Consider the following 14945-nt stretch of genomic DNA (forward strand, 5'->3'; position numbering starts at 1 on the left):
CCCGCTGACTGGAGAGGCTCCACTTCTGAGACAAACGCGTCTCGGGAAAGACAGCCCGCTCAGCCAATCACTGACTGAGATGGTACAGCCCTGCGCCGGTGATTGGCTGAGCGGGCTGTCATTCCCGAGTTGAGTTTAGCTGTGCTGTCAGCAGGGGATGCCGCGCGACACCAGAGGAGGACACAGAAGGAGTGCGGACAGGTAGGGATAACCTATTTGTTTTATATACACTGGCAGCACGATATTAAAAAAGGACGACCACTAAACTACCTCTTTAATGTTTGAAACTGAGCGGAACATATATTTAAAAACTGCTTGTTTTTGCCTTTAGAAGCACCTTAAAACTCCTGATATAGTCATTGGCGCAGACACAATAGTGGTAAGTAGGACAGCTTTCATATTGTGCATGTCTGTGTTGTGTAATGTTTGCAGACCCATGTGGGGTGTTAGCAACAATTGTAATGACAGACTTAATGTTTCATATAATACACCCATAATATTTCCATACTTTTTGGCGGAGGTGGAGTTTTGTCTTTTTGTTGTTCGCCCTATGGTAAAACTTACATGTTATCTATGGCCTGGGAATGCATAGAGAACAGATTCAAGCCACTGAACCATCAATGAATCCTAATCCTGGCCATTTAAATGTTGCTGTCAGTTTTGACAGTGGCATTTAAATGGTTAAATACCAGGTACAGATATTCGCTCTGTGCTGGGTATTAGTGGCGCCCCATGCCTGCTGATCGCAGCCAGGAGACGCCATGTATAGAGCAGGCTTATGTCCTGAGCTCACTCCATACACTGTTAGCTGCATCAGGACAGACATCCTTTGTCTTTAACAGGTTAATGGCATAAGGGAAAAACTGATAATGAATGAACAAACAAACAGGGAGTCCCATAAGAGGTGAAAGGTTCAGTCTGTGATAAACATCTGGCATACTGACCGTATATGTCGCCCATATATCATGTACATGTAAATGCAGCCTAAAGCCCCTATTCCATGGGCCGACAATCAGAAGCAAACAAGCACTATTAGTTCTTGTTTGCTCCTCGTTCCCCACTCGCTGCCACCACTATTACACGCGTCATCAGCGAGCGGGTGAGTGCAGGAGGTGCCGTAGGGAGCTGCCCGGGTGATCGCTAGATCTTCCGGGCAGCCCATAGAGGAGAGTGGCGGTCTGCTGCCGCCGCTCCTGTTCCACGGAGAGACGGCAGCAGATCGCTGCTATCACAGTTGTTTGTTTTTCAACATGTTTGAAAGACAAACTACGCAACGATCATCAGACATGAACAATGTCTGCCGGTCGTTCCGTTCTATTCCACAAGACGATTATCAGCCGTAACGGCCGAATACGCCCGATAGTTGTTCCGTGGAATAGGGCCTTAAGCTTTTGTGAGTTCTGTGCACGAGCCCTAGTCCTCTTTATAGGAATAACCTAAAGGCCCTATTCCACTGAACTTTTTCGAACGATTATCGTTCATAAAATCGTTCAAACGACCGCTCGTTAACGATATTCGTTCTGTGGAACAGCTGTAAACGAGCAAACGACAACAGCGAAATCGTCGTTGAGTCGTTCACTATTTTTTTTCAACATGTCGGAAAAAAAAATCATTTGTCTTTCAACAATAATTCGCTAATCTTTTCGTTGAATAAAAAAAATCTTTGTCGTTCTTGAAATATCTACCTACATTTCCCCACGTTTTAAACGACCATGTAACGATGTAACGACCGCAAAAAAATCGTTACGATATAGATATCGTTCACGTTTGGCTGATAGCTGTTATTCCATGGAGTGTTATGGTTGTATAGATTCTTTCCAGGTAATCAGATGCTGTGAGAAGGAAAAAAACATATGTAGGGTCAGCACTCAGACGAATCAACCATCATGTCTCCTGGCTTAATTGCATGAGGGTTCGGGCACGGAGAGGCTCCCCCTGGACTCCGGGGTAACGTATATGAAAAGAAGAAACGATCCTCTCCAGCTCAAATAATATTGAATGCTTTATTGGACATACATATAACACCGACGCGTTTCAGACCCCACTGGGTCCTTAGTCATGGTTTTCTGTGTAAAAGGACATAGACAACAATAACCATCTCCATAAATTAGTGACATGAATTAGTTCCACATTAAAAAGAATTCTTTAGTTTGTAAAAATTGAAGAAACAAGTGTATAAACATACATATACCATATACCCGTTATACCAGCAAGCAACATTTCTGATAGTGTATCGGAATATAATCTAGCAATATCTAGATGTGATTCTCAATATCTAGTACTCTATATTTGTCCTAGTCATGTTACCTTACCATCTTATCATGTTTCATATAAATATTATACCACTTTAAGATATGACAAGACAAAGGTAAATAAAAAAATAAAAAAATACCTGAAGTATATTTATTTGCTGTATGCATGACGTCCATATAGGGGACAGGTAAGATAGTTTAATCAGATGCTGTACCTAAGCATGCTTGAGGTCCACCATGGATTGGTTATGTTAACAGATCACCTTCCCCTCCTTTGCCACTGACCCGTATAGGTCACAGGGCATGCTCAGAACACTCCACGATAGAAGGCGATTGGTTAGTTCCAGACTACAAATTCCTAAGGTCCCCTTGGCTGCTGAATAGCGTATCTCTTGAGCGGTTTATGCAAAATGAATGGCGCATAATCATATACTGAAAATAGTATAAAAATCTACCATCTGCAAATACCAACATTTAGTATCTAGTTATTACAAGTCCTAGAAAACCCCTTTAGGCTGGCTACACACTGCCTTAAAATCTTGTAAAAACGCCAGCATCCAGATGTTAGCTGGAGGTCAATGGAAGTTTATGATCTGCCTTACACACATAGGGGAAGATTTATCAAACTGATGTAAAGTAGAACTGGCTTAGTTGCCCCTAGCAACCAATCGGATTCCAACTTTCATGTTTCAAAGAATCTGAGGATGAAAAGTGAAATCTGGTTGCTAGGGGCAACTGAGCCAGTTCTTTATTTATTATATTTTTTTTGTTTTTTTGCGGCCCTTTAGCAGTTTTTTCCGAAAGGGGGGGAGAGGGGTTTGCATCTTTTGTGGTCCACCACCTAGGTCATGTGATGGCAGAGGCTTAAAAAAAAAAAAAAAGCCACAAGAAAGGATGGGTGAGGGCTCCCTTAAAGGGATTATCCAGCATTAGATAAACATGGCCACTTTTTCCAGAGACAGCACCACTCTTGTCTCCAGGTGTGGTTTGCAATTAAAGGGGTTATCCAGCTCTACAAAAACATGGCCACTCTTTCCCCTCTCTTGTCTCCAGATTGGGTGGGGTTTTAAACTCTGCTCCATTAAAGTAAATAGAGCTCAATTGCAAATCACACCTGAACTGGAGACAAGAGAGGGGGGAAATGTTTTTATAGCGCTGGATAACCCCTTTAAGTTCCATTAACTTCAACGGAACCGAGTTACAAAGCCCCACCCAAACTGGAGACAAGAGTGGGTCTGTCTCTGGAAGAAAGTGGCCATATTTTTCTAATGCTGGATAACCCCTTTACGCCATATTGTGCATTTGACAATTTGATGAACTAGCTCAACCAGCTGTTATAGTGAGAAGTGACATTAGTTACGTTGATATACCATAGCTGAATTCAGATGGCTACAGAAGGGTTCAGCCCGCCATACTTATTGTACAGTGAGGAGGTTATGTGTCTTGTACAGAGTATTCATCAGACCCAAATCTGTCTGCATACCAGTTGTATTACAATGCTGCTGTGATAATTCAGTTGTTATAAACCTTAACGTCAATTCCTTTGTATTGTATACATGTATGTGTGATATCTTATAAAGGCATTGTGCTGTTTTTACAGACCCTGGAAGACGCAATCCTTGAAAAGCCTTTTGACAAACAAGATGCTTATAATATGCTATCAAGGTTGGAGGCTTTTCTACTAAATAGTTGATTTAACTTTGCGTTTTGTAGCTAGATGCCTAACAATGGCTTACGGGCCACGCTGATGACAAATATGCAAATGCGTAACCTGTATTTTGTCACTCTTTTGTGTGCTCTCTGAATGGTGTGACAAAGGGAAAGCTAACCATTCTTTCTCCAATGTCTCCTAGGCTGAGTGGTAAAGAACACAGTGTCTTTACTGGAGTTGCGATTGTGCATTGCCGAAGTCAAGAAGGTATTTTACTTTTTGTGCTGAATTTCTGTTTGGCTTTTAAACAGTATTGTCTTATTCAGGCCCTTTTTACATTGCATTCTCTTCTGTACATACTTGTGATTTTGAGACCATTGGTGTGCTTACTATAGAGAACAGTTGTTAAAAGGATATAATGGATACAGCATATAAACTTTATTTAATATGAAATGTTATACAATTTCTTTAAAGGGAATCTGTCACTAGGTTTATGCCACCTTAAATGAGGGCAGCATAAACTAGTCATAGAAATGCTAAACAGACCGGTGTTTTATTTACATCATTCTGTTCAGCTGTTCTCCTAATAGGCAGGAGAATAGGATTCTTGCCACACCCCTCCCCCCGCCCTCCAGCTGCTGATTGATAGTTGACGGCCAATACACAGCATGGATAGATAACTGCCAATCAGCAGCTAGTGGGCGGAATTTTCTGCTTCTCATTAATACTGAGGACTACTGGGATCATGCACATAATGGAGAGCACTACTTATTGTCCATGTTATTCAGGAGGATATCTCCGGATCAGCTGCACAGAACAATGTAAGTGATAGTGGATAACAACTTATCACCCACATCACCTATAGCCACGGCAGCTGAAAGTTATCATGCGGGTCATCACAATCAAGGATATCCACTAGAAGGGCGCTAGATAAATCTCAGGTAATAAAATTACCGGTATGCTCAACTGAGTTGAACTGCATACAGTACTGTAGAGTGTGGCCAGCACTAACTTGACACGCAGGCACTCTAGTGTGGTCCTGTTAATGTGTGCTACATCTGTATCTTCACCTGTTAAGATTGTAAAGTGCTGCGGAATCTGTTGGCGCTATATAAATAAAAATTATTATTATTATTATATTAAGATAGGTAATGTTTACAAGTTAATGTTATGTTACTAGTTAGGACAAGGGGTTCATTTGTTACTATACTTATTTGTAAGAATTCCATCAGTGACGCTTGGTGGCATTCGGCTCACAAACACTGAGCGATCTATACGGCCTGCCCCCCCCAAGTGCGGTCAGTGACATAGTGTGGTGTAAAGTTTACAGCACCTGTTGGGCCTGTGACCCTACACCCCCCAGCCCCGGGGGGAAAAAAAAACAACTAAACTGTGTGACTAAAGCATGTACCCTGCCCCTCTATCCACTTGGAGCATAATTGACCTCCATTCTTGTAATTGGTGGGTGGTCCCAGTGTTCGGACCCCCACTGATCTCCTGTCCTGTGGATACTGCCTGTACACATGCAGCTTGTGATCACGGTCAGTTCAGTCTGTATTAGAACTTTTCTCATTTTATCCTTTTTTGATCCACACATGGTTTCCTTATCTAAAACTACATAAAATACCTATATGGGCACCCTATAGACCCACTTCCAGATGGAAACCCACTGTAAAAACGTCATCAGTTGTTTTCTTGCATTTCTTCCACAAGATTGGCTGATGCAATGTATGCAGGGAGGCCTAATAACACGGCTACTGAGTGTCTATTATGTATATTTATGTATACATGAAACTTGAATACCCGGACTTGTCCTCTGATACCTGGTTTTGTTTCAGATAATCATTTGGAAACGGACATCATTGATTTTTATGAAGAAACAAAAGTGAAGTTTGCAAACCTGTCAGAAGACCTTCTATGGGAGTATATTGACAGTGGAGAACCAATGTAGGTCTGACTTAGTGCAGTAGAACATAGGCAACTAACGCTTAGGTTTCCCAATGGTGAAGTGCATCAGTTGAGCAAATACAGCAAGGGATTTGCGCTACTGTTCCTCAATACTGGTGGTGCGGCTGGTATGCAGGGGCTGCTCATTCATACTTATGGGGAATCTAAAAGAAGCTTTCCAGAAAAAAATGTTATTTGCATATACTAACCAGCGTTGATTCGTGTCCCACGGCGTGGCTTCATTTCTGTCCTGCACGCGTTCATGTCAGAGCTGGCAATGTTGTGGCTAGCTGGCAAAGTAGTGGCTTGCTGGAACAAACACAACAGGTGAGTCGGCAGGGTACTGTACACCTACATATACATTTCTCAGTACATTGCTATGAGGGCTGCCTTCTTGCCTGAGCATTTTTTTTTTATTGAAAAAGTGTTTGTTTTTTCCAAAACAAGTTCTCTCTCAGTACAAGCAAAGAACCTTGATAGGGAATACCCTCCATCCCATGCCCACCCCTCCAAAACCTGCCTGAGCAGTTTTCAACAGCATTTAGTGACATGTGTTACAGCAGGATAAAACATTACTGAGCATACTCTCTGACCTTAGAAGAGGTGATTCCACAGGGAGCTGCTATTGTCTCCTCTATCTACTGGTGTCACATGTCGCTGCAATGCTGATCACAATACAGATCACTTTACAGCAGCCTCCTCTTATCACCACAGACATAACAGGAAGTCTTAGGGGTGAGGGGTAAGGGTACAAACACACACACCGTATACGCAGCAGATCCGCAGCAGATTTGATGCTGTGTTCAGTTATTTAGATCTAATCTGCTGTATTTGTTGCGTATTTGCTGCGTATCGCAGCAGTAAATACGCTGCGTATACGGTGTGTGTGTGTGTGTGTGTGTGTGTGTTTATACCATAAGGGTGAGAATAAAGACTGCAAGATATCAGGATTATTTTTTAATACAGATAGAAAAATGGGAAATGAGAAAACCCGTCACCAAAAAGTCTTACTGAATATGTTTAACATTAAGAAAATTATTTAAACAATAAGTAATATTCTGCTGACACATTCCCTTTAACCCCTTAACGACACATAACGGGTATACCCGTCATGCGTCCGTTAAGGGGAAGCAGAGAGGGCTCCCGCCGTCGCCCCTCTCTGCAGCCCGCGGTCGCCAGTTGCTATGTGCAGCCAGGGACCGCAGGTCTTAGCCGCCGGCTAATTAACTATTCAAATGCAGCTGTCAAAGCTGACAGCTGCATTTGAATAGTGACTGTGCCCCTGTCCCTGAATTCTAGTGGGGGATCTCACCCACTCGATGCGATCGCGGAGGGGAGATCCGTTCTAATGAGCTGGCCAGGGCTCTGTGTCGGAATGACGCTGATCTCGGCTCGGCAATCTATTCCGATGGTCTGCAGCAGACCATTATAATAGAGCACCGATCTGATGGATCGGTGCTCTATTATATACACAGCATTGATCTCAATTGGAGATCAGTGCTGTGTATATAGAAGTCCCCCAGGGGGCTTCTAATTACTGTATGTGAAAACAAAATAAAGTGTTTTTATAAATAAATAACCCCCTCCCCTAATAAGTCTAAATCACCCCCCTTTTCCCATTTTATAAATAAAAATAAATTTATAAACAAATATGTTTGGTATCGCTGCGTGCGTAATCGCTCAAAATATTAATAAATTTAATTCATGATTCCTCACGGTAAACGGCATAAGCGCAACAAAAATTCCAAAGTGCAAAATTGCGCATTTTTGGTCGCCTCAAATCCAGAAAAATTGTAATAAACGATTAAAAAGTCGTATAAGCGCAATCAAGGTACTGATAGAAAGTACAGATCATGGTGCAAAAAATGACACCTCATACAGCCCCATAGACCAAAGGATAAAAGCGCTATAAGCCTGGGAATAGAGCGATTTTAAGGAACGTTTATTTTCTGTGAACGGTTTTATTTTTTTACGAGCCATCAATTAATATAAAGGTTATACAAGTTACATATTGTTTTAATCGTACTGACTTAAGGAACATATTTAACATGTCAGTTTTTCCATAGGGCACACGACGTAAAAACGAAGCCCCCCCCCCCCCCAAAAAAAAAAAGAAAAAGAAGTGCGTTTTTTTTTGTTTTTGTTTTTTTTTTCTTCAATTTCACTGCGCATATAATTTTTTTTCTGGTTTCGCAGCATATTTTATGCAGAAATTCAGCCTGTCATTGCAAAGTACAATTAGTGACGCAAAAAATAAGGGCTCTGTTCGAAAAAAGAGACCAAACACAGGATGTCCCTGTCGTTTTCACGCTCATGCAAGGAAAGAAACCTGTTCATCCTACAAGTTGTATATGAACTAAAGGCAATTAACTTAATTATAATTATATTTTTAACTTTTGCTGATTATATTATTAACTCTGCAGCTTACCAGGAGACAATACTCTTTATTATGCAGCAATTTAGTCAGTATATTGTCACTGTGTGATTAGAGGAGAACTGACCATACAATGCACTTCCCCGCTGTTCTTCTGCAGGGTCTCCAGTGTCCCCCATTGATCACAGCCGCCACTTCCTAGACTAACTTGTCTTGGGAGTGACAGTCCACTCAGCCAATTGCTGACTGAGACGGGACAGAACCGCAGCTAGTGATTGGCTGAGCGGGTTGTCATTCCAGGAACAAGTTAGTCTCTAAAGTGGTGGTGGCTTTGACCAACGGGACTAGAGGGGCTATGCGGTTTTTGTTTCAATACTACCTCAACTGATCCCAGTGTTTACATATATAATAGTAGTAGTGAACAGCCAATAGTCTGCAGCTATCTGTCTCACTTTATCCCTACTAGGGACGTATCTATTATTTACTAGGGACAGTTGTGTGTGTGTGTGTGTGGTTTTAACGTGCAGGTACATACTATTGTCAATATTTTAATAGAAGCCAATTAAAAGTTATATTTTAGATTTAGGGACCATGTAGGTGTGTTTATTTGGGCTTTTGGCCCTCCTTTGGGTGTGTGGTTTGACCAACGGGAGACACTGGAGACTCTGCAGAAGAATGGTGGGTAGCAAGTGTAGGCACTAGGGATGGTCCGAACCTGCCGAGGTTCGGGTTCGTATAAACCTGAACGCTCGGCAGCAGATTCCCGCTGTCTGCCCGCTCCGTGGAGCGGGCGGATCCAGCGGGAGTAACACCTGGAAAACTGGGATACAGCCTCTGGCTATGGCTGTATCCCAGTTTTCAAGGCGGTCCTCCCGCTGGATCCGCCCGCTCCGTGGAGCGGGCAGACAGCGGGAATCTGCTGCCGAGCGTTCAGGACCATCCCTAGTAGGCGCCTTTACATTTTTAATATGGGAGTTTTTTTTGTTTTTTTTTATCATTTTAAAAAACTATTTTTACTTTTATTCCTTTTTTTTTTTTTTTTTTTTCTTTGCCCACCTTAAGAGCTTAAAATATTCAAGCATTCTATTGCTTTCATACTGTAGATATCAACACACATGCATTTCATTAACCTGTTAGATCACCGCTCTGCTGGTAAAGTGTGCCACAGGCAGGCTCTAAGTCTGGATCCCAGTTGATCAGCCTTGTAAGTGCAGATGGAGGCATTATTGCATATTAGGGTTTTGTATAACCACTTACACTTTAAATCTACGGCAGCTTGGAGTTGCGTGGATTCTCTTTATGAACTTTGAGTGAAGGAGGCAGTGGGAGGTAAAACAAGGTAGTTCTATATATGGAGGACTAGGCATTCTTTTCTAGTAAAATCCTTTTTTTATTTATTTATTTTTTACGTCTTTGCTTGTACTATTGATTTTATATAGTGATTTGTATAATTGGAGGTAAACTTGAAACAAGCTTTTTAGGCAAATCTATATTCACAAGGTCCCATGACACCCATGATATTCTGCCATAAATCTTCCGTTTAGAAGGAAGGCAATGTGAGCGGAAATATTTCAGCTTAATTGGTTTTAATGTCACCATCCGTTTTGTCATCAGTTTTAATACATCACCTGTGAAAAATAGTTATCGTCTTCAGAATTTCTTTCTTTTTTTTTTTCTCAGTGGAAGAACTGACAAATGGATCAGACAGATGACATTAGATTTTTCAAAATGGATAAATAAGACTTTGTCGACATGTAGTAAATATATATAATAAAACCTGTTTCATTTTTTGGTGGGAGGTCTGTACAAATTGTGAACAGACCATAGTCCTCTAATGGCTACTATTATTTAATGTTTTCTTAATGCAGGGACAAAGCTGGCGGCTATGGCATTCAGTCTCTTGGAGGGATGCTGGTGGAAAGCGTGCATGGCGACTTCCTGAATGTAGTTGGGTTTCCCTTGAATCACTTTTGCAAAAAACTTGCAGAGATCTACTACCCACCAACCAAGCAGTCTATACACAGAGAGAAGCACGATTCCATCCCTTATGTGGAGAGTTTTGAGAATCTCAGTGATGATGAAAGAGATTGCAAGACCTGCGAAGCAAAGAGAGGGGGTCAAGACAGTGGTTGTAAAGCTAGCAGTTCTGGATCAACCCTGCCCTGTACACCAGGGAGTCAGAATGGCATTGAAGAAAGGCCTAAACTCTGTCCTCAGGATCTGTCAAAAATAATGCACCTCACTGATGGTTTCAAAGCTTCTAAGGTAATGTGACTTGTTGTAGTCCCCAAACTACTATATAACATATAAGAATTTTCTAAATTTTCATGAAATATACTAAATATAGAGGGGTAGTTCTTTAAAATCAACTGGTGCCAGAGATTTTACATTTTTTTTCCCGATTACAAATACCTCTAGTCTTCCAGTACTTATCAGCTGCTGTATGTCCTTCAGGAAGCGGTGTATTCTTTCCAGTCTGGAGAGCAGGAGAGGGTTTTCTGTGTGGATCTGCCACTGCTCTGGACAGTTCCTGACATGGACAAAGGTGACAGCAGAGAGCACTGTGTCAGACTGGAAAGAATACACCACTTCCTGCAGGGCATGCAGCGGCTGATAAGTACTGAAAGATTTTTTTTCTTTTCATAGAAGTAAATTACAAGTCTCTGGCACCAGTTAATTTGAAAGATTTTTGGGGGGTGAACTACCCCTTTTTAAAGAGGTTTTTTTTTTTGTGTGTATTTCTTTTTCTGCCTTTTTATTCATGAAAAGCAAAAGAAGTTTCCAAAAACGATGGCATAATGCATATATACAGGTGTAGTTGTAGTCTACAGATGTAGAGTCATAGAGGGAGATTTATCAGACATGGTGTAAAGTGAAACTGGCCCAGTTGCCCCTAGCAACCAATCAGATTACACCTTTCATTCCTCACAGATTCTTTGGAAAATGAAAGGTGGAATCTGATTGGTTGCTAGGGGCAACTGAGCCAGTTTTACTTTACACCATGTTTACTAAATCTCCCCCTTCATCCGGAAGTAAGAGTGGGACGTAGCAGTGCCAGGCTGAATCGACATGAAGAGAGTACCTTTTTAACTAGATACATTAACACACCTGCTGCATCTGTAATTAGTGACAGAAGTATCGATATCCCCTCTGTACTCTACACACACTTCAAAGTAGTTTTCCAGTCCAAATTTATTAAACTTCTCCTCAGCAGATGTCATCATTATCAGAGTGGAGCGGCAGTCCAGTACCGCAATATCCAACTTTATGGCAGACACAGAGAAACCAATTTGGAGATGGTTTTGTTTTCTGTTTAGTGGCAGCTTACCTCCCTATTACTTCAATGAGGATTTTGCAGCTATAAATCAGTGCGGTCATCAGCACTTGACCGTAAGAACACTTTAAATGGGCACTGTGGACATTTATGGTGCGTTCACACCTACAGGATCTACAGCTGATTTTCTGCAGCAGATTTCATTTAAATAACTGAACACAGCATCAAATCTACTGCAGATCCTGTAGGTGTGAACGCACCCTTAAAGGGATTGTCGAAGACTGCAGTAAATGAACGAACCTTTAGGGAAGCTTAGCATTGCTGCAGCTTGTCTTCATGCATTTTATGGCCCATAAGTTCTCTTCCATCTTCACACAATCCTCAGCTTACCAAATTGTGCACTATATTATCTTTTACAAGCAATGCCTATAGGACTAATGTATCTATCTATCTATCTATCTATCATTACAGGAGTAAAAGAGTTATTTTCTAGTGCACTTCAGATGGGGAACGTTTGCTATGATTTTATGCATGCATCCCTTGTCTGTGGACAGGCTGGATATAAACAGATACATCAGCCCCATTTAGTTGGTGTCCTCATGATCTGAATTGATAGTCCTTGTACCTTTTAACAGGGGTTGGGAATAATAGGAGAAAGTACCTGTCATCTCCAGCGCTGACGCCTTAGCAGTCCCTGTCGGACTTTGCACAATCTGATTGCACTGGGGATTGTGATTAGGGATGGACGAGAATTTATGGCACATGATGATGCTGTACTCTTAGGGCCCTATTACACGGGGCGATTATCGTCCAAATTATCGATCAAATTAACGATCAAACGACCAACGGCAGGGCTCCAGATGGCGACCAAAATGGTCGCCAATGCGACTGCCATTTTGCAAATGGCGCCCAGATTTATTAATCTGGGCGCCATTTGCGACTGGCCCCGGCGGCGGCGCGCTGTCTCTTTAAGATGCGCGGCTGATGCGCGGCTGCCGGGGGTGTCCCGTCCTATCCCCGGCAGCGCGGCGCATCAGTGAGCTGCCTGGGGCCCTGACTTCCGGCACAGGAAGCGCACGTCAGAGACGCTTCCTGTGTCAGAAGTCACAGCCCCGGCGTACACTGACGCGCCGCGCTGCCGGGGATAGGACGGAACACCCCCGGCAGCCGCGCATCAGCCGGGGACAGCGTCCGAAGAAGAAGAGGATCGCCGGGGGAGCGGGTTGTCAGGTGAGTTTGTTTGTTTGTTTTTTTTAAATATTGCTTAGCTTAGAGGAAAGGGGGGGGGCTTTATAATGGGGGGAAGAGAAGGGGGGCATCTATAATGGGGGGAAGAGAAGGGGGGCATCTATAATGGGGGGAGAAGAGGGGCCATCTTCAAGGGGGGGGGGAGAGGGGGCCATCTATAAGGGGAGGGGGTATCTATAAGGGGGGGAGAAGAGGGGGCATCTATAATGGGGGGGGGGAGAGGGGCCATCTATAAGGAGAGGGGGTATCTATAAGGGGGGGAGAAGAGGGGGCATCTATAATGGGGGGGGAGAGGGGCCATCTATAAGGGGAGGGGGTATCTATAAGGGGGGGGAGAAGAGGGGGCATCTATAATGGGGGGGGGAGAGGGGGCATCTATAAGGGGAGAGGGGGCATCTATAAGGGGGGGGGGGAGAGGGGGCATCTATAATGGGGGTAGAGAGGGGGCATCTATAAGGGGAGGGGGTCATCTATAAGGGGAGGGGGCCATCTATAAGTGTAGGGCAAACTGGCTGCAGACACTGGGAGATAGATATATGCACAATTATTATTATCAGGGCCCCTCAGGTGTCTGTATTGTAGGGGGTCACTTGCATTAGTCACTAGGTGAGAGATATATCTATCTATATACACATCTTGTGGGGGGTCACTATGGCTGCAGTCATAAGTCTAGCTCAGTATGTATAGACTGTTGCAAGCTTTTAAAGGGAACCTGTCACCCCCGATGCCGGGGTGACAGGCTCCCAACCCACCGTTAGAACCCCCTATACTCACCTCATCCCGCCGGGTCCCGCTTCTGGAGGTGGTGGGGTCACGGATATCTCAGCCGCTGCAGCCTGACGCGCACACTGAGAGATGAGTCCAATGCTCATAGAGAATGACGGAGCGCTGGACTCTCCTGTCATTCTCTGAGCGTTGGACTCATCTCTCAGCGCACGCCGGGCTGCAGCGGCTGAGATCTCCGTGACCCGGCCATCTTCAGAAGCGGGACCCGGCGCGATGAGGTGAGTATAGGGGGTTCTAACGGGGGGTTGGGAGCCTGTCACCCCGGCACGGGGGTCGACAGGTTCCCTTTAAGTTCAAGTTCAGAAGAGTAAGCCTCATTAGAAGGCTAGCCAAGTGAAGCTGAAGTACTGAGTCAGACTGAAAACGTTCAACATGGAAACTTGCAACTTGACAACCATATACAAACTAAGAAAAGAAAGGATATAAAGGAGGAGGATGCTGCCGTGGCCTCTGCACACAGTAAGTCCCATTTAACATAACATTAATTTTACATGGTTTAAAATGTTGGCGACCAAATATTCTATTTGGCGCCTAAATTTTTCAGGTTAGGAGCCAATGGCTCCTAGGTAAATTTTTTAGTCTGGAGCCCTGTAACGAGAAATCGTTCATTGTTTGTTTGGTGCTAAGACCAAAAATCATTGTTAATCGTTCACTGTAATTCAACATTATTCCTTCATTTGCTGGGATCAGGTGGAGTAACTATTGTAACTAACTGCTATCATTCTGTGTAACATGTTGAACGATTTCAGGTTAACGATAAACAATCTCATTTGCAATCAGTAAAAATTGCTTTGTCTACCAGGACCCTTAGGTGTTTCATTGTGCTACAGCTACAACATGACAAGCCCCTTGACAAGCGCACTGCATATATGGGGGTGTTAAAGGGAACCTGTCACCCCGGCTGCCGGGGTGAAGGCCGCCTGACCCTCCGGTAGGGCCCCTTATACTTACCCCTTCCTCGAAGTCCCGGTTCCGAAACCTGTCGGAAGCTGTGCTCGCGCTCACCAGAGAGGAGTCCAACGCCCATAGGAACTGCTCCCACTCTTTCTCTATGGGTGTCGGACTCTTTTCTGGTGAGCGCACGCACAGCTTCCGACGGGGATTTCTCAGTGGCGGGACGGAGTCCAGCACCGGGACTTCAAGGAAGGGGTGAGTATAATGGTGGCCAGGTCATGCGGGCTTCACCCTGGCAGCCGGGGTGACAGGCTTCCTTTAAAGTGTAGGGTAGAGGTTTCCTTTGGCTCCTCCACCATTAGATCGATCATTGTATGTCTTGTAAGTCATATCCGCAATTATTGTTGGATAAAATATACAATTAATTGCCTTAAGATTGCCATGTGGAAATAAGTCAATTTTATCTATGCACCAAAAGACAGATTATACATCATGAATAATAAAATGGAGAAGAGTAAG

At 43.5% G+C, this 14945-nt stretch overlaps 1 protein-coding gene across 1 annotated transcript in view; it reads left to right on the plus strand.

Moving 5' to 3' along the window:
- Positions 1 to 14945, plus strand: part of ASMTL (acetylserotonin O-methyltransferase like) — a 31859-nt gene that overhangs the window by 3565 nt on the left and 13349 nt on the right. The window contains exons 4-8 of the mRNA XM_069944489.1: positions 332 to 379; positions 3853 to 3917; positions 4106 to 4170; positions 5742 to 5850; positions 10093 to 10489. Of these exons, the coding sequence (XP_069800590.1) occupies positions 332 to 379; positions 3853 to 3917; positions 4106 to 4170; positions 5742 to 5850; positions 10093 to 10489 (684 nt within the window). The remainder of the gene's footprint in view (positions 1 to 331; positions 380 to 3852; positions 3918 to 4105; positions 4171 to 5741; positions 5851 to 10092; positions 10490 to 14945) is intronic.

This window comes from Dendropsophus ebraccatus, chromosome 11 (assembly GCF_027789765.1).
Source record: "Dendropsophus ebraccatus isolate aDenEbr1 chromosome 11, aDenEbr1.pat, whole genome shotgun sequence".
NCBI classification, from domain to species: domain Eukaryota; kingdom Metazoa; phylum Chordata; class Amphibia; order Anura; family Hylidae; genus Dendropsophus; species Dendropsophus ebraccatus.